The sequence below is a fragment of the Silurus meridionalis genome, chromosome 18 (genome assembly GCF_014805685.1).
Source record: "Silurus meridionalis isolate SWU-2019-XX chromosome 18, ASM1480568v1, whole genome shotgun sequence".
In the NCBI taxonomy this organism is placed as follows: domain Eukaryota; kingdom Metazoa; phylum Chordata; class Actinopteri; order Siluriformes; family Siluridae; genus Silurus; species Silurus meridionalis.
The window spans coordinates 5,202,121-5,221,812 of record NC_060901.1 but is presented as its reverse complement, the minus strand read 5'-3'; the positions used below and the strand labels follow the sequence as shown (position 1 = coordinate 5,221,812).

Sequence of the window (19,692 nt, the reverse complement as noted above, 5' to 3'; positions counted from 1 at the left end):
CGCTTGAAGATATCCAGGGACTCCGCTGTTTGGACATCTAGGGGAAGTTCATTCCACCACCTCGGTGCCAGAACAGAAAAGAGCCTTGAAGTATACTTACCTCTTATTCTGAGAGAAGGTGGTACCAGTTGAGCAGTGCTGGAGGATCTCAGACAGCGTGGTGCAGTGCGAGGTGTGGTGAGGTATCTTTACTACTGAAGAACATGGTTTTTGCACTTCGTTCACCACTATATATACGTTACTATCTGCTTCCCAGTAACTTGAACCAATCTGGTCATTTTCCTTTAAAATGTTATCAACAAGACGCACCCATAGAACTGTCACTTTCAGTGATTTGCCATTCTGTTTCAAGCTTCAGAGACCTTTAGAGACGGAAGATCGTCAGTCACTGAAATACTCAAAGCAGCCCATCTGGTGCAGAACCGCACTGGTATCCCCCCAACCCCAGTCACTCGGTTTGCTGATTAGAGAGCTGCATGAATGTGCAGGTGTAGATATTTTTCTTATTATCAAACCTGTGCACCACCCATATGACTTCCCATGTGAATAGTTGTAAGGGTAAATTCTTCTTAACTTGTTCCTCAAAGGCTCAGATTGAAACTTGGCCTACTTTAGATTAATATCCTCAAAATATATTCAGTCACATAATACTTGTTTTTAACTATTGCCAAATCAGTAATTGCATTAAATTGCACCACATTGAAATTTCTCTTCCATCCAAACCCCTAATAAAAAAACCCTCTACTTTTTCATTTCTATTTATTTTGTTCACCATGTAATTCCACAGCTTTAGCAAAAAAACATAGGCAAAAATCCTACTCAAAATATTAGGAGGACAAAAATTGATTTTTTTTTTCTTCTCATTCGAGCAACCCACTTAAGTTACGGGATGTCTGTAACTTTGGTTGATGCGGTAACAGAATACATCTACAGAAAAGAAAACCTTGGTTGATGCTACTGGCCTCAGTCTGCCAAATCACATAAAACCCTTCTTGTCCTAAAAGCAGCATGAACATCTTGTAAACAAAAAAACAAAACAAATTGAAAGTGTGGATTCTCGTTAGATATCAACGAGATAAAACAATAAATTGTTTAAACTTTTGTAAGTATTGTACCCCTTTCAAGCTAGCTGTGAATTCAGCGATGTCAAGCTGTTCTTTTACACCAACAGACTGAACATGTTAGAAAGCTAAACAGTAGTTATTCAATTAAACGTGGTTCTATGAATTCCAGATGAGGTTACTTGGAGGACACTTAGAATTTTGTGGATAACTTGAGACCTTGGATCAATATTCACATACTGACATGACATGATGGAGCGAATTGTACAAGTAATCCACTTACTCAGAAAATAACCCCTGGAAAAAAACATGAATGACAGCTTGGGTGTCAGTGAAAATTCATACAGCAGTTACATGTATAACTAGTGTCCTGTTTCATTCCTTCTTACATGTAAGACTTCAGAAAAAGACGATACATAAAGACAAGGGCTACACAAGGAAAAGACGTCAAACTAACTAAAAATGATGAGACTAGTTACAAGAAAAGTGTAAAATTGACCATTAATTAACAATAGAACTTCGTATCAGACTCCCCACGCAAGTAAAAAGTTGCTTACACTTGTCTAAACCTGCGAGATACCAGTTCTGATATGATCTGAAATTATGCACAAAATTGTGGCTGATGCTAATCATGTGTAACCATGTGGCTGATGCTAATCAAGAAAACAACGCAGCACAGTTTATAGTCTGGGTAGAGCAAAAAGACAACTGACATCATGTCTGACAAAGAAGTCAAATAACAGCACCAATTGTGGAAGCCTCTTTTAGCATAACATAATACCTCACAGAGGCCTTTGGCATATCTAGGGTTAGCACAAACTAGCACAAAGTGTACCTTGGCCAGCACGACTTGGACAAGCAGGTAAACCAGCTCACTCAGTGAATGCATTAATGTTTTATTCAATTTTAACTGCTTGGTCTGTGTATTAGAACCCAATGTGTGAATTAGAGCCATGTGCCATTTCTGGCACACTGGCAGGAATACCTCAGAGACCTGTACCTGAAGGTATTTAAACCTGTGCCACATTGCACTCACTTCCTCTTAATCCCAAACAGCTTTAAACTAAAAAAGAAGAAACCGCAAAATAAAGCCTAGTGGAACACCAGTGTGATGATGATGATGATGATGATGATGACGCTGATGACGACACTCTTGAGTCAGAAACTCTGAAACCACAGTTGGAACCAGTGGAAATGCTGCCAGTAGAGGTACTTTAGGCTCAGTAATCCTGAAAGAGTGCCGTATGTCAGCTGGTCTGATAGAGGTCAATTACTTAATTACATTACATTTAGAGCACTTGGCAGACTTGAACATCCTCCAGTCAGAATATCTCAACCACCAGCTACAATTTCTCACCCTATTGCAACCTACCACACAGTAAAAAACACATTTGCCCCCAAGGTTAATCCACTTACTGGCATGTTCAGGGCAAGTACGATGTGGTTTCAAAATGTTTTGAGAGCAGTTTTGTAAAACGGCAACAAATATCAGCACAAGGCTGCACGCACAGTCACAGCGATCACCGACCTTCATAAGTCAGTGTGCCAAAAGACATTGTCCTGTGTACATCAGAAGCTACGCAACTGGTCCTATTCTGACCACATTCGTTACCACGTCTGCTATTCTGGTCACTTGTGCTCCCTGTCACTGAGCTCTCCCCACTCTCATCGCCAGATTTGGCTCCTGCGGACTTCGCCCTCTTCCCGAAGATGAAGATCTGCCTCAAAGGACGCCGTTTTGATACCATTGTGGGGATCCAGTGCGAATTGCAGAAGGTGCTTCGAAAAAAAGACTTCCAGGACATATTCCAAAAGTGTAAGGAATGCTGGTAGCGCTTTTTTTTGCTGTGGACTATTTTGAATGTAATAGTGTGTAAACGTAGTGTTACGTGTCTATGCTGGAGTCACAGGTGGAGTCACCTGTTAAGTATAAGTGGTTGCTGGAAAAAAAGGGCAAGAACCTGACCAGAGGAGGCGGCACCTAAGGTCTAAAAGCAGCAACCTGAAGACCTGTCCTAGTGGAAGAAAGAGGAAGGCGAGAAGGTTACGCTAGATTTGCTATTATATTAGCTCACTGACATACTAGATTACTTGGTTTGAGAACAGAGAATGAGATGTACATGCACGTACCATGATGGTCTCATAATTGTTTAAACACCCTAGGTTAGAGGGCAGGTGCCACCCCTTGTATTTTTCTGACAATGAGTCCAGTCTTCTTGTCACCCTTGAACTGTGTGCCATTTTGTTTGTTAACAATTATTCCAATTAACCATTTAAAGCAATAACCACTCTAACCTCAGGTTCCATATTATTGTTATCTAAATGAGCCTACACTCTCCTAGGCCTAGACGAGGTATGCTAGAGGCAAATGTAACAGTAGATAAAGTACTTTCTTGTAAACGGCTGGTCTGGAAACTTTTTGATTCCACCTCGTATGAAGAAACCTCGTATCCAAGAAGAAATTCACATGGGAACATGCACAAAAACACAGACAGTAACCCAACTTACTTGTGTAGAGCGATGAAAATACCGGAGTTTATGAAACAAGATCCAGGATTTCCAACGTGCCTGCGAGTCCAATAAGGAAAGAAATATTGTGTCTCTTGATCTCAATACAGCCTACATAAACCTGGAGGATATCCTCAAAGCCAGTGATGGGCTTAATGAAAAGCAGTGGTCCTTTTAATCTATAATGTATGTTGTTTATCCAGGGCACGAAATTGAATATCTGGTCATGTTCATGTATACCATAATTCAGTTGATTCCCCATGCAGAGCAGGCACAGACTCAGAATAAGGTGTATTCTAACAGAATTTCTAGGCTTTCACTATATCCAGAGCTGTAAAGACTGCAGACTAACTTGAGGTATTTACTTGGATTTGGTGGATACATTATGAAGCAAAGCTTTCAAGTATGTAATTGGGGAAAAAACACTTTTTGACAAATTTGAGCCTCAGAGAAACCAAGATCCGTAGAGTGTTGGGATACAACTTTTATAAATAAAAGCATTTTATATTACCCAAGCAGCAAAAACTTGTCTTTGTGAATTTTTATTCATATGCTTTCCCCCCCTCACCCATACTAAAACATCAGTCAAACAAGCGCTTCATCATTTTGTCTCAGTAGAAGACTTGGTTGATATGATATCTAAGCACCCTGGGAGCATGCCAAGGTGTATCCGGATTATTGCATTGTCATTGCAAGACTTCCAGGCAAGCAGACACACCTCCTGAAGGCTTATTGATGCATAGCACTGTAGATAGGCATAATGTGCAAGATAGCTCCCCAGAAAAAAGCAAGTGAGGGTGCCAGAGTGTTCTCCCATTGCTACATTGTGATGATTTAAAGTGCTTTAACACACTTATCATTTAGCACTAGATAACAAGGGTGCATTTGGAACACTACAATGTTCCTCAGCTTATTTAATCTGAATAACCCTTAAAAGGTTCAATTAGGCGGTCCCAAGGAGAAACCCTCTAGAAAATCGGATGCCTTACCCATCAAAGAATCCCCCTCTCAAATAAAAGTTATGAGATTACATTTATTTAGAATGTTACCAATTGTAATGCCTATTTAAAAGTTCATACAATTTGCAATTTATACACCAATGGAAGAATTTTTCAAATAGTATGTATGCTGAAGCTGGGAAAATGCTTATGGATGTTGCAGTGGGAGAGTGAGAGACCTCGGAGAGGAGAATAGCTATAGAGAAAGTGAGGTTAGAATAACAGAGTGCTCCAAACTCAGTTATACTGCTCCTGGAACACCAATGTCTCCATAGACCAGTTTAGTTCTTCAGTAGAGGCCTTCGCTCTCCAACAAAAATACTCACAAAATAAAGGCAGAGTGTTCCAAGTAAAAACACTTCAGCGGAGTTCAATAACTATTATTCATGTCCTATTTCTTTTTTTTCCCTCTAACGCAATAGCTTCATTGATATTAATAAGCAAAACCCTTATGCTTTCCTATGAACTAAAAACTAGTACAGGAGAGAAGTAACATTTATTTAACATTGATGCTACATTGCTTAGACATTTGAAGGTTCTTATACCATTGGGGTATCACAGATGATCACAGATGTGCCTTAACCAGCCTAAAAACCATAAAAGTTACAGGCCATTCAGTTTTCACCAAAGGTTTGTAATCCGTGGAGGACATTGTGCCGCAGCTCATTCCGTTCACAGTATGTGTTTATACCAGTCTTTTCTATTACCGCCTTAAGACGTTATCCAGAAGGTGCCGTCGCTGCACGACCCCCTGACCCACATTGTGAGACTGGACAAATTGTCGTCATGTGGAATAAAAGAAAATGGTTGGAAAGGTACATTTTGTGTTTTTACAAAAGAAACTGAAACAACAACATAATCCAACCATTCAGAAAAGCAAATAGGATTTTATGAAAACCAGTGAGAACCATTCAAAAATATAATCTCCGACATGCACAATGACATTTCACAAGACGCAGCAGGCTTTAACATCACCTTTACAACACAATGGCCGACAGATTTTCTCTCATCTTTTCAAGAGCAATATAAGATGAGGCGAGCTTGCAGGCACAGAGCAAATCTGGTGTGGTTTCTGCTGGGAAATCGAGAAGCTCCAGTCATCATGGTCAACTTTTCCTCGCTTGTTATCGCAGTTGCACTTTTGGTCAACTTGGTCGATCACTCAGCGACGTTCGCTTTGCCTACGAATAGAATGAAAGACGATACAGCAAACCAGAATAGCATTAGTGCAGTGATGGATGACGATGCCATGAACGTAGCAGGTCCTAGTGGGTTCTCTCCCAGAAGATTTCCTCTCATAGAAGGAAGGCTGGCTGATGAAGATGGGATAAAGAAGATCTTCATCCTTTCAGTAAGTAATGCTGCTAAAGCTTGGAACAGTTTTTTCTTAAAGTGTTTAAGCTGCTAGCTCTCTTTATAGTGGACACTTAAAATAAAAGCTTTTGTAGTGTTATAGATGGAACCTTAAAGATTTCTTTACTTAGGCCCAACATTATTAATCCTTTAGGATACTAGACAGAAGTTTAACACCCAAACAGTAGGCCTCTCTACAGTTTAGTGAGTTAGCTAAGGCTACGTCTAGATAAAGCAGATAAATTCGAAAACTCAGTTTTCGTCTAAAAAACAGCTCCGTGTCCACACTTTCGTTTTTCAATCTTTTCTGCACCATTTCCACCTGCCGTTAATTTACTTTCCGGCTCTGTAAAACGGCAACGACTAAAAATGGGTCATCGTTTTTGAAAGCCTCCATTTTCACAGTCCACACTGATGCAAAAAACGGCTTTTCAAATTGATTTTTAAAAAGTCCACAGTGTGGACTGTGAATACCGAGGCTCTCCAAAGTGAATCAATTAGAAAGCCTCCGTTTTTACAGTCCACACTGTGATGCAAAAATTGGCTTTTCAAATTAATCCACTTTGAAGAACGTTTTCTAAAAGATATGTTTTCCGTGACTAAAAATCTTGTTGTGGACCGAAGGTCTTGTTGTTCTGAACACACCCTAAACGAACGGATGGATGGACAAGCTGTACCGTCATGGGGAAATAATTGGTTCCATTACTATTCTGAAGAGGCTTAATTTTCTTCAATGGAAGCAAACATGGATGTCTCAACAACTGTTACTATCAGCACACTAAACAAATAATAGTATGATATTAATAAGTCAAAAACTAATTGATATCTAATAAAATTTATCAAGAGCCCAAAACCTTCTTTTCAACTAAATACATTTAAAATGTTGTGTCGAATCAGTAATAAATAAAATTTACTTCCTCAATGGCCATCGGTGGAAACGACATGGTAGCAAATACTAGCAGGTGAAGGTGCTTTTCTTCAGTTCATTCAATGTCAAATTTTCGTCATCAGATGAGTTTTTTTAAAATAGTGTTAATAGTAAATATTATTGAAGCTACAACCTTGTGGATAAACGGAGACATTTTAGCCAATCGGAGAATCTTTGGCTGAACTTTTCAGGCGTGTGTAGTGGCCTGGAATAGGTTCCTGTCTGGAAATGCCGGGTAATCATCATGTTGAAATAGTTATGAGAGTAATCGAAGGAACAAACGAAGGGAGTTACAGCTACACGGAAGGGAAACCGTAGCCTGCGAATAAACAGACGTGCTATGATCTTTTTAAAACGGGGGGAAAAGTGAGACATGGGAAACTTTGGTGCAATTTGAACCAATTCTTCCATGTGGGGTTCCACGCTCAAGACTACATATCAGAACACTTCAGGAGCTCTTGGGTGTGTGCCGTTCAAATTATCTTTAAACATCTCCAGGTGTAGGTCGGAAAAGGGGGGGGGTATGGGGAGAAAAAAAGAAAAGAAAGATAGACTCAGGCTTTCTTTCATACAACAGATCCCCAAAGAGGAAACAGTGGTTTGTGTTTAGTTTTGTGAATGAGACTGCTTGTGTAAGGTGGTCAGAAGAGAAGGTCATCGACCCACAGACGCCGCTTGGTAATTGTCAAATGATCTATTCCACTCAGGATTTAGGATCAAAAGGGGCTTCTGGGAGTGACGCAAGCTCTGGTTTTGGCCGAGCCTTCCCCGTGCTATCACCATGGAGAATCGACCGCGCTCTTGCTGCAACTCAGAAGGATGAGTGGCATGATGCAGATGATCTCATCCCCATGGCCAAGAGAAACACGGACAATAAGAGTAGGTCCCGCTTTTGCTTTTCTGGTTCTGTGTCATTGATGAATACAATACTAGAACATGGCCGATCGCCCGACTTGGCTGCACACACCACGTAGTGATGTGTTTCGTCAAGCGGGTGTCTCTTTCCTGTCATTTCGAGTCATTAAAAAGAAGGAGAAGATGGGATTTCAGCGTTTTGACAGTTCCCATGACGTTGATCCTTTCCAGAGCCTGAAGCCGTGCAGCCATCCAAATGTGGTTTCTCACTTTCCTTAATTAAGATTACAATAGCCAAACCCATGCACGAATTCTCCCAGAATGCACGATGGTTCAGGGTGGTCTACAGCACTTAATGAAACATTGCTTTAGGAAAACATTTGCAGTCTGAAATTAATGAAAAAGATGCACAGTAGATTGAGTTCAAATCAGACCATGCTTTAGATATCCATATTTTTCGGGAGTCTGAGAGTGTGTAACCGGCCAGTCTCATTGGGTGGGAGGAAAGGTATTGTTAGATCGCTTATCGATCAGGGGGACACCAGCCAATCGTGAGGGTGCTGAAATCCGGTATGCAACAGAGGGTGGATATTACTTTTGCATTAAGAAAAGCAATTTAAAATTGATTGCAGTTTTATGTGTCTTGCAGGATGCAAGTTTTTTTTAAAGTTTGGGTATGAATCAATTTAATGTGAATTAAATTAAGTAAATTTTTAAGCACTTAAACCCACTGAGGATTATTTACCATATTTGAATGTTGTGAATTGAATGAAGTGAATGAAATGAAGTGAATAATTTGTTCTTTGCTTCTATTAGTGCTTCGGTGCATGATTGGGAGGGTGTACCGGCCATGCTGGCAAGCTTGAAGATGGAAAGAAGACCAAGCCATGATGTACCTAATGACTTGATCTGGTTATGTTCTTCTAAATATATATACACAGAACCAAAAAAAAGGTGTACAGTCAAATAAAACTTTATTAAAAACAGAAATGATGTACTTGTTTCACTGGACAAAGAGGGAAATTGATTGGAAATTGTCAAATAATATCTAAAACTGCATGTAAAAGGTTTTTAGTTAAAACACTGATCTACAGTGGGGCTTAAATCAAAAAGCGGACGCTCAAAGTTCTAACTGATCACCACCCTCTCGGATGAAGGACATGATTACAGAGATGATGATAAAGCGTCCCATTGAAGCTTAAAAAATCACAGACGGAAAAAGCTTGTAAGCTTGCCCTGACCTGCGATGAGCTTCTTTCTAGCCATGTTGCCGTTCTTCTTCCCTGGCCCTGAGCTACACGCTTTGGCAGGAGGTCTCTTCTGGGGCGGCTGGTTCTCATCACCTCCTTGTTCCACACACCCTCTGTTTGACAGCTTCCTCTTGGAAGTTTTGGTGACGATTTGGAGTTCTGCCACTCCTTTCCTTAGAACACCTGCTCGGATCGGGCCGTTGGTGCTTCGTTGCTCGAGGGCCGGTTTGTTCCCTGAGATTCGGCAGGCCCGAATCGCCGCCTGATTATCCTCCTCGACTGAAGAGCATGTGTAAATAAGGAGAGAAAAAAACATTTGTGAGAGGGGTTGGGGAAAAAAAAATGTGGTTAAAAAAGATGAGGGGGTGTTTGCTGTGAAATTGCTGACGTTAGCCATGCAATTTAACAGGCGAGTATGTTTATTTTATAGAGCCGAAGCAGGACATTTGTCATGTACTGCAGCCGAGTTCCTGCATAGAGCAATGCCTTTTTTTTTTTTACAACACAAGCGAGACCAGCCAGATTTTATGGAAAGGGGAATCATTTAAAAGGTTGATCTTAAGTTCCAGTCCCTGAGCAGGAATTAGGCAGAAATTGAGGCCTTGGCTCGGGAGGTGAACCTGGGCATGATGCCGACTGTGTGGCGTCAGAGGCACCTGGAACACTCCCATCTTTGTGCGTTTGTGTGTATGTGTGCGAGAGAGTGAGTGAGACCCTCATAAACCATGTGTGAAAGTTATGAACTACAAAAAAAAAACAGGACTGGAACTCATCTTGGAAGACCGTACCTTGTTTTTCACATTGGTCTGCCGGGTCAGACTCGTCCTCTGGGGGCACGTTAACGGCTGAGGGGACAGTCAGCTTAGGAGCGGGATGAATGCAGGTCGGGAGCTGGCTCGTGCTGGGAAAGTCTAGCACGCGATTCAGGGGGAGACCATCGTCAGTGTACGTGCAGGCAAACTGTGAACGGATGCCTCTCTCCCTTACCTGCAAAAGCAAAAAAAAAAAGAAAAAAAAAAAGAAAGAGCTCTAAGATTAGACAGCTGAGAGATGAGAGGAGATTGGGGATACCAGGGCCAAGCCAGAAAGCATGGGCTGTGTTTGAAATCTCGACGGCCTTAGAGAAATGCTGAACCAACACTGTTGTGCCCGTTTGATCCACGCCTGCTAGGGATTAGCAGGATCAGGGAGTCTTCTGAGCTAACGACCCTCAATAAAAGAAAAGTAGCCAAAAGGATAGGGGGAAAAAAAGCATATATTTCAAGCAAAGTTGGCTGAGACTGGGAAAGCGATAGTAGATCAAAGAAATTTTTCAAAGCGATTTCTTAAAAGGCCGAAAACAACCTAAAGGATTAGCAGAGAGAAACACAACTGCCTTAAGACGCATGCCAATAGAGCACACTCTGAACACTTAGGACATGAAGCAGCAGATCATATGCAAATTTTTTAACTCTCAGTACAGTAATATATTCTCAATTCTACATATTCATGCTATAACAATATGGACACCGAAAGCTAATCACTGTTAGCAAGAAGATTCACTGTGTAATTACCGGACAGGAATCTATTAGAGAACAAATGCGGCCATGTTTATGATGTCATAGGACGAAATCAAATTCCCAAATATGAACTCCTATAGCAGGTAGTCCAAGAGTTACGATGGAGAGGAGTCACACTGACCCCATTAGTATGCGCTAATATACTAATCTGTTCATAATCATCAAATTAAAGCAAAACAGAGCAATTTACACTACCATAATGCCAATTTTATTATCTATCTATCTTTTTATATATATCGTCATCGTAAGATCAAATAATCAAACCATTGTAACTACGGGTCCACCTGTGTTAAAAACAAGGAAGTGCCCCCCCAATAGTTCTAGATTAAAGGGCAGTGGTGGCTCAGGGTTACTGATCGGAAGGTCGGTGGTTAAAGCCTCAACACCACCAAGCTGCCTTAATCAAGGCCCTTAACCCGCACTGATCCAAGGGAGATGCATCATGGCAGATCCTCAGCTTTCTAAAAAAGAATTTATTGTGTGTATGTTTACGTGACGAGTAAAAGCATCTTCCCTTACCTACATTTAGAGGGTTTGCAGTTAACACTGCATTCAACTCAATCAGGACATACTATTAACATTGTGTAGTCATCAGTAATAAAGCTAATGATTAGCCTCTTAATGTGTTGGTGTGCTAAAGCGAGAACAACCTCAAACTGTACGAGGGAATGAAGGGAAGTGAAAGTAATGCAAGAACATGTTTGTGTTCTTAAAACAGAATCAGAGAGTCCTTTATTCCTAACATTACATAATATATCCAGTAGATAGATATATCCATAGCACTCTAAAGAATGTGACAAATGTAGTACCCCCGCGCGCACACACACACACACACACACACACACACACACACACACACACACACACACACACACACACACACACACACACACACACAAACCTAGTACACAATAAATGTAAACAGAATCTGTTTAAATCTAGTAAGCTGTTACTGCACAGCAAGCTATTTAGCCAGAACGATATCTTTATCCCCCCTATTTATACTGTTCATGAATCTATGATACAAATTAAAACAATAAAATCAGCATTTAAAACTATATGTGACATAGCTTATATACAAGCGACCTGTTTGCTCACACAGTGCGCGCACACACATGCACACACACACACACACACACACACACACACACACACACACACGTGTAAATCCCTATCCTTAAAGTTTTATCCATCAAAATCCCCAGGCTTTGGATCAGAAGCATTGCCGAGATCTGTGCTTGCGCTTGCACTCGCTGACGTCAGCCTAGATCTGAATTCGTGATTGTGCAGTGGGATAAAGTCGTTCTGCAGACAACAGGAAGCAATAACCTTTCGGAGTTACCTCCTTGTTAGTCAGGTTACACGAGCGATATGATATCTTCAAAGCGAAATGGATGCGGAAAAGCTTCCGCCCGCCCAGAGTTCAGGAAGCAGCGAGCTACCCAGGGACCATTACCGCTCACTCACAGGAAGGCCGGAGTGGAGGCAGCTAAAGTGACATCTGCTAGCACAATCAAATAAAGATGCTGTTTTGACACAATGTGTTTAGCATGCACACTTGAAGAGAATTTGGGTGCTGCTGATCTCTACATCCTTATGGTCCGTATATAGAGAACAGTCAAATGTATACATTTTAGCAAACACTAAAAAAAATTAGACGTATGCAATAAGAGACTTTAATTGAAGCCTTTTATTTATTTATTTATTTGCATACTATGCAAAGAGTAACAACTCTGGAAATCAATCATGGGAACTGTAAGCCTTCCTGACCTAATCTGCTTTCACACCTATGAATCAATCTGCAGTACCCAAAAACAGAGCAAATCGATGCTGCTGGATTGTTTCATTGTTATTTGGTTAGCTCTAGTTCGACACTGGAAAAAATAAATAAATTCAAATAGCCAAGGGCTGAAAACAACCTTGTAATTCTCTCTCTCTCTCTCGCTCTTTATTCGGTTAGCAGTGTGTGGTGCTTAGAAGTCACAAAAACGTCTGGGCACGGAGACCAAATATTTCAGAACGGCATCGCTGACAATAGTGTGCTTGTTCTAATGTTATCATTTCCATAGTAACAGTTCATTTATCCTACTTATAATGCATTGCTGTTAACCATAAAAGGTCACAATGGATGGTGTTGGGTAAGACAGAGGTAAAGCTGTAATTTGAGGACTTTCTCGATTTGTCTTATCCGAGACAGAGAAAGCGAGAGAATAGAAGCTGCTGGAAAGAGCGTTTATAGCTGCTATAATGCAAATATGGATAGGTTATAACTTGTATGTTACACAACATCAAACAAATCTATAAACAGGTATAAAAGTACAAAGTGAATGGTTGGGGAAAAATACCCAATGCATTTCTGCAGCTCTACAGCTCTGTCCTTTGGCTTAAGTTCAAAAAGGTAAAATAAAACACATCACATCAACGTTCCACTCATATCTGCATGGCTGAGCATGTTGCAACAGAACTATTCGGCGATATGGAATCTGGACATTAAAAGTAGTAATTTGTTTCCTTCCACAGTCCCGACGACTTTTTACCTTAGACTGAACGTGCTCTCGTTGGCTCTGGACGCGCTCGCGCAAGGCCTTTGGAGAGAGTCCTGTGGGAACCTCTGGAGATCTGCAGGCGTACAGATGAAAGAAAGCAGAAGTGAGGTGATGATTATATTGTTGCGCCGCCAGCTCTCAAGTTTCCACGCGTCTCACTTTTAAGATAAACAGACTTAAACAGGATGCATCTTTAAGACTTTTATGACTCAGCAGAAGTTTATTATGCATCTGCTCGCCTTTTATACAAGCGATATTTATTCTCTATGCCTGGATCACTTCACCCCCCCCTTTAAACAAGCTTATGAATATATGAAATTCGAGATTGAAGAACAATCCTCTATTAAATACGTATGGAAAACTATATGGAATAAGTAAAATTTTGTCCACAGACTATGGGCAAAAGTATTGGGACACCTGACTTTTCCAGCCATATATGGTTCCTGCTCCAGTATGGCAATGCCCTTGTGCACAAAACCAGCTCCATGAATATATGCTGTACATGGGTTGGAGTTGAAGATCTCCTGCTATAGAGCTCTAAACTAAAACCTGAACACATTTGGGATGAATGTGAACGCTGACTGCACCCCAGGCCTCCTCACCTCACCAACATCAGTATCTGACTTTACAAACACCCTTATATATACAGTAAAATGTATTTATTTGTAATTATTATTATTATTTATAGGATCAGAAATACATATTTTAATATAAATTATATGCTTATATTTAGGGCTTCTTTTTTTTTGTCTAAGAGCTGATGCAAATACAGGCCATACCATACAGTAAACGGATTGGCTTTATTAAATCTGTTGATCCATTTTTAAATTTCTATATAATTGTTTTTTTACACTCCATTGACCTAAAGTAGTGCATTAGTTTAGAATTTTATTTGTATGTATTTTATATAAATGATATACACAAGTAAAGAAGTGCTGCACATTATGGATTAGCCAGAACGTACTTGTAGAGCGACAGGAGACACACAGGTTCAGCTTCATTCAGAACGGTCTGATCATCAGTAAGCAGTTGCGCTTTGTTCCTGCAGGGCGGCGCCAGAGCTTCTTCATCCAACATCGTGATAAGGACTTTAATGGTCTCTCTGCCAGCATAGGCAGTGGCATGATTGATGGTGTACGTTTTGGGCTGTAATGGAATCAAATTAGGAATTAGATATTAGGATGTATCCGAAAATGACGTCGATGCACAAAAATTTCTGTAAAGACCAGTTTAGACTATTTACAAACAATCCAAAGGAGGTTTAGTGGACACTGAAACACACTAGAGACTGCCAAATGATGGTAGTACTGCAGGTGGTGGTCGATTACTCATTTCTGATTATCATATACCATTTTGACAAATTATTTTGTCTTAAGGGTGCACAAACATTTGCACTCCGATAGTTGAACTGTATAATCGCGGAATAAATCAACTCTACCCGGGCTGGACTGATCCCTGTGCCACAAGCAGACTCTATCTGAAGAGTGTGGATTTGTTGGATTCTTTCGTTTAGGTCCTTCACCGTGTCTTCAACAGTAGTGTACATCAGATCTGCGCTACTCAGACCTTTCAGGAGGGCTGCTCTAATGGTGGACAGCATCCTGCCTCCAGCAGCACTATAAGAAGAAAAATAAATCAATTCACAATACGCATTTCCTATCAAGAAATGTAGCCACAGTAAAAGGTATTTTGTAGAACATCTTAAAAATCCCATTCCGGCTTGTTCCTGTAGGAATTCTGACCCATCCGGTGTTTCCTGTACACACTTGACCAATTCGTGTTTAAAATAAAAAAATTTATATATATATATATATATATATATATATATATATATATATATATATATATATATATATATAAAAAATAATCGCATAAATAAGGCCACATGTTGTGGTGAGTTCCTTCCAGCATTTATTCCTCTCACAAGTTTCTGCTTGCTGTTGAACTGCATGTTGGTGAGAAGTAGATGCCACCAAGCGCCAATATAAACAAGCTCGACCCTGATTGGTGGCTTGCTGCGTCCTTGACCAGTTAAGTTTTTAGCCACTTGTAAATAAAAAGGGACGCCTGATTTTTGCAAACCACTCGTTTTTAGAAGGTAGAAGGAACCCAGAGGAAAGGCCCATGGACACCGAACCTCTGAACAGAAAGTAAGTCCTGTAACGGATCTTCTATGCAAATGAAAATTTGGCAAAGATGCTATAAAGAAGTGCCCGTCAACTGAGCCCTTTAACACCCTGACGACTCCAGCAGAACTACAACAGTATGGAAAATAACTTTTTGGGGAAAAAAAAAGAAAAGAAAAAAAAAGAGCAGTGAACCTGTTGAACCGAAAATTGAAGCAGGTAACGTGGGAAAAATGGGAAGAAAAGAAAACCGGTCTAATAGGTTAGTATAAAGTGGTGCTATAGCAGGGCAGCATACATGCCTGCGTGGACGTATTAGCGAATGTAAACACTGGGGAGAAGCCGGGAAATGAGCCGGGCCCAAATCCCTGACCCAGCTTTTGTGCAAGGGAACTACAGTAACAGAATCATCTGGGAAAACAGATGTTTTGACGTACGAGAGGCCCAGATCCAGCAGGAAGGGCTGTTTGTGTGTGGTAACACAGTACTCCATGAGGTGCAGCTGGGAAAAGAACCCTTTTGGCTCGAGACGAATCATACCATCTTTCGGGAGAAGCCCCGAAGCTGTGAAAAGGAGACTGCAGGTTCAAGGCACTTGCTTCTCAGCACACTGATGCACTCATGAGATCAGTGAATGCGTTATGTCGTATTTGGTAAAGCATCTCGTGGAGTGTTTTTTATTTAAAGCAAGTACAATCAGGAAAGAAAAAAAAACAAAAAAAAAAGTTTCAAACAAAGTATGATGTCTAATCAGCGATCAGACCACGGAATTGCCTTTTGCTTTTTAGTAAAGCAGGCTTTGATATTCCACAGATAAACATGCTCGAGCAATTCAAGCCATATCATTAATAGTGACATCATTAAAGTGGTAGTGTGTGTGTGTGTGGAGTTATCAAGGGAAGAGGAGGAAACAAATAGATTTTTACAGATAAATCCTGCAGGTGTATTTGGATAAGGTGAAGGGAACATGGGCTTCGCAGTTCGATCAGATTAAATAAAGATCTGTTGAAGGAATCAAAGGCTTTCCTGATGGAGTTAATGTCAGGTGAGGTCATGGCTTTCACGGCGTACGGATCAGCCGATTACAGCGAACAGGACAAGGTCAAACATGCCGTGCTAGAACGTTCAGAGATGTTGAATAATAAACATAATACAATATAATAGGCTTTCGCAAAATTATTGGCGCCTTGAATTGGACGGATTGCATGTGAAAAGGGGAGAGGAGGGGGGAGTGAAAAAAAAAAAAAAAAAGGAAAGCGATTTTTAATTTTCTTCAGAGAAACTACTTTTCGATAACAGACCTAATTCTGAAAAATAACTTCCTCTTTGAAATTAAGGTATTTCCACAAAGGGATCCTCCATGACCCTAAGCAGGACAAAGGAGTTCCCATAGATGAATAAAGGCAGATAAGGGCTCCAAATCAAGATAGGAATGATTCATGAGCCAAGTTCCGAGTGTTAGCCTTTTTCAGGTATTGTGTAATAAAGTGTTTAGCTTTCTTCAGTGTGAATCAAACTTGCTTTTGCTTTCTTTACCTAAAAGTGAAGTTTAATTTTAGTGATAACCTGATCATTTTGGTTTATTCACATAGTGTGTTAATTTCTCAAATAATTGAGAAGATTCAGTACAAATACTTTTTCTTCATTTTGATTCTGCTTTTTGTTTTCAAAGCAGATTAAAGAAAAAAGAAAAAAGAAAAAAGTCTCCACAAGTGTTGTCAGGTTCAGGTTTTTCTTCCAACAATCGCTCTCTTTTCACTTCTGTTCTTCATGACTTGTACGTTAAAAGCTGAACAATACCGATCCCAGAAACGCACCTGGCCTTGATCAGCTTTACAGCTTTTCTGTGTGTAGATCTGATTGCCTACAACATGCCTTTTGTTTCCAATTCGATTCCTTGGAACAGAAAACGTGCTGCTGAATAAGTTTCATAGAACTAGAAGGTGCTAGGCTCGAGCGTGCACGGCATGAAAACACTTCTGCAAGCTCTCGCAATCTCGCAAACCGGGCCAGAGGAAAAAAAATAATAATTATGATCCAAAAACAATAATTATACAAAAGGATTTCAGATTTTACCGCAACTACTTCATCCTGCCTTCATATGCAAGGTTTCAAATTCCTTTTCAAGGTTATTTTGTTACAAATCCTGACCCTGCAAGAACAAGAATTGGAACAGGAATTTCCATCCAAATGGAAATAAATAAATAACTTGAACTCTAATTATACAATTGAAAAAACAAAAATACATTTTTAATTCTAATGCATTTCACATTAATAGGAACGCATTTACACCTGCTCATATTGTCAGCCAATCATCTTGCAGCTTCAGTTTATTTTCCATATTAAACATCTGAATTTATACTATTGGTCTACTGGAATTTTACACACACACGCACGCACGCGCGCGCACACACTTTAGTGTTTACACTAGAAAAACAACAACAAACAAACAAACAACAACAACAAAAAAAAAAAAAACAGATTCAGCACTAATCCTACAGGAGACATGGGGGTGGGGGATCCAGACTGGTGTGATCTGACTAAAAAGCAAGAACTTTCAACAACCATGTTGAGCAGAAAAGCATCTTAAATGCAAAACAAATTAAACTGTGGTGTAAACAGGTGACAAATAGCAGAAGACCACGTCAAGTTCTGCACCTGATTCGCACAAACTGGACTGAAAAAGATCAGATGTTTTCCAAGCTTCAACTGTCAAATCACACAATCATCTGATTGGATAATAGCACAACTAAACAGGGGTACAAGTGTTCCTAAAAAACTATGTATTATTCAGTGCTCTAAATCAATAATAGTAGGCTTGATGATAAGTCAAATGATAAAAGAAATTTAGTGGAGATGGTGACAGAAAGGCAATACCTGGGATTAGGGGTTTCACCCAGAATCTCATCCAGTTGGTCCATGAAATGGACAAACAGAGACAAACCCTTTAAGTGCTTCCTCAGAGGGTCAGACTCCGGAGGGGCGTAGCCTTTTCCACCCAGCTCAATCGCCCGAATGAACGAAGTTGCTGCCTGAGGAGACCAGAAATGAGCATTGTATTAAAACCTTGCTCACGGTCAGGCTGAGAATTGGCAGCCATATTAAATCTATCTGAAGAGGTTTGGCCCTGTTATGGATCCAGATAAGATCGTCGTGTTGTCATTTCTTGTTTACTGTATGGTGTACTATTTAAGGTGTTGTAGTGTGACAATTCGTTAGCGTGTATGAACTGTACCATCTCGAAAAGTCAAATTCGAAATACAAATTTTTCGTCCATAGTGTTATTCAAAAGTGGTGTTATGAAGCATCAAAGTGAAAGAAAGAACAACCACTTCCAACTTTTTTGGAAGCCAGAATTGAGCCTTGTTCTCATACAAGTTCGTTTTGTAGCATAGTTTAAAAATGGCTACAACAACATTATTTAAAATGTATATGCAAAATTACAGAAAATACATTTTTCTAAAACAATTTGTATTTTCTGGAATTAGATTATAAATCCATGTATTGGTATTGATGTTTCTGGTGTTATTGATGCGGGTGCTGGTATTGTAATAAAGTTATTGGGTGTTAGTATTGGTGGAGTTGCTGTTATTGCTCTGGGTGTTTGTGTAATTGATGTGGGCATCAGTACTGGTGGTATTGCTATGGGTGATTGTGCTGGAGGTAGTGCTATTATTGCTGTAGGTGTTGGTACTGGTGTGGGTGTTGGTACTGGTGGTTTTGCTGTGGGTGGTGTTAATGGAGTGGTTGATAGAATTGGTGGCGGGATTGGTTTATTTGTTGGAATGGGTTGTATTGGTATGGGTGTCGGTACTGGTTGTATTGTTGTTATTGGTATGAGTGTCGGTACTGGTTGTACTGGTGTGGGTGTTGAAGGTACTGGTGCAGGTAGTGGTATTGGTGCTATTGCTGTGGGTGTAGGTATTGGGGGTGTTGAGTGGTGGTTTTGGTGGTACCAGTGTGGGGGATACTGGCATTGATATGGGTACACTGATGGGCAAGAGATTTTGATGCCATTTATATTGTTATATATTATGCTACAGCATGATATAGTTTAAAGTCACCTATACAAACTTTGATTATTTATAAGTAAAATTTTTAATTCAAAGTTATTCAGTCATGTTAGTTGATTAACCAGCCATGTTGAGCATGATGCAACATGTTGAGTTTTAATAAAACAATAAATAAATAAATGAGAAAGACAATACTCTACAATTGTAATATATTCAGTGAATTCTAGGTGACACATTTACCAGAAATAGAGATGTGTTGCTTTTCCGCGCTGCGTGTTTGAGGTCAGTGAATGCACTGCGTCCTAGACAGCGGTTCGGGGTGTTCAAAGCATGTGCAACAGCCAAGTCATTCTTCGTGTTCACCAGCATACCCAGATACGAGCAAAAGAGCCTCCGGACTGCCCGTTGCACCTGAGGGAAGGGGAATGGGAAAGAATATGAAATTGGGCAAATTAGTAAAGAGAAACAATGCATTATGTGCATTCTGATTTTTGG

General features: G+C 40.2%; 2 protein-coding genes across 3 annotated transcripts in view; one reads left to right on the top strand and one right to left on the bottom strand.

The window, feature by feature from the left end:
* The first annotated feature begins 5,597 nt into the window (after window positions 1-5,597).
* pmch (pro-melanin-concentrating hormone) lies at window positions 5,598-8,657 on the top strand. The gene is made up of 3 exons (XM_046873087.1): window positions 5,598-5,922; window positions 7,347-7,727; window positions 8,520-8,657. Exons 1-3 carry the CDS (start codon window positions 5,598-5,600, stop codon window positions 8,567-8,569), a joined length of 756 nt encoding a protein of 251 aa, XP_046729043.1. The 3' UTR covers window positions 8,570-8,657.
* A 3-nt stretch (window positions 8,658-8,660) lies between these two features.
* LOC124401324 (PARP1 binding protein) overlaps window positions 8,661-19,692 on the bottom strand; it is a 17,809-nt gene continuing 6,777 nt past the window's right edge. For both annotated transcript variants that reach the window (XM_046873520.1, XM_046873519.1), the window contains exons 6-12: window positions 19,438-19,608; window positions 18,062-18,216; window positions 14,497-14,674; window positions 14,023-14,204; window positions 13,050-13,131; window positions 9,742-9,940; window positions 8,661-9,232 (exon numbers count right to left, since the gene is read on the bottom strand). In XM_046873520.1, coding sequence (XP_046729476.1) covers window positions 8,910-9,232; window positions 9,742-9,940; window positions 13,050-13,131; window positions 14,023-14,204; window positions 14,497-14,674; window positions 18,062-18,216; window positions 19,438-19,608 — 1,290 coding nt within the window. In that variant the 3' untranslated portion in view covers window positions 8,661-8,909. The remainder of the gene's footprint in view (window positions 9,233-9,741; window positions 9,941-13,049; window positions 13,132-14,022; window positions 14,205-14,496; window positions 14,675-18,061; window positions 18,217-19,437; window positions 19,609-19,692) is intronic.

Bases quoted from the DNA above. Each gene is read 5' to 3' on its own strand.
- pmch (XM_046873087.1), top strand. From the start codon at position 5,598: ATGAGGCGAGCTTGCAGGCACAGAGCAAATCTGGTGTGGTTTCTGCTG. The intron at 5,923-7,346 runs GTAATGCTGCTA...AAACATCTCCAG, and splicing joins GATCTTCATCCTTTCAGTAA to GTGTAGGTCGGAAAAGGGGG. The intron at 7,728-8,519 runs GTAGGTCCCGCT...TGCTTCTATTAG, and splicing joins GAGAAACACGGACAATAAGA to TGCTTCGGTGCATGATTGGG.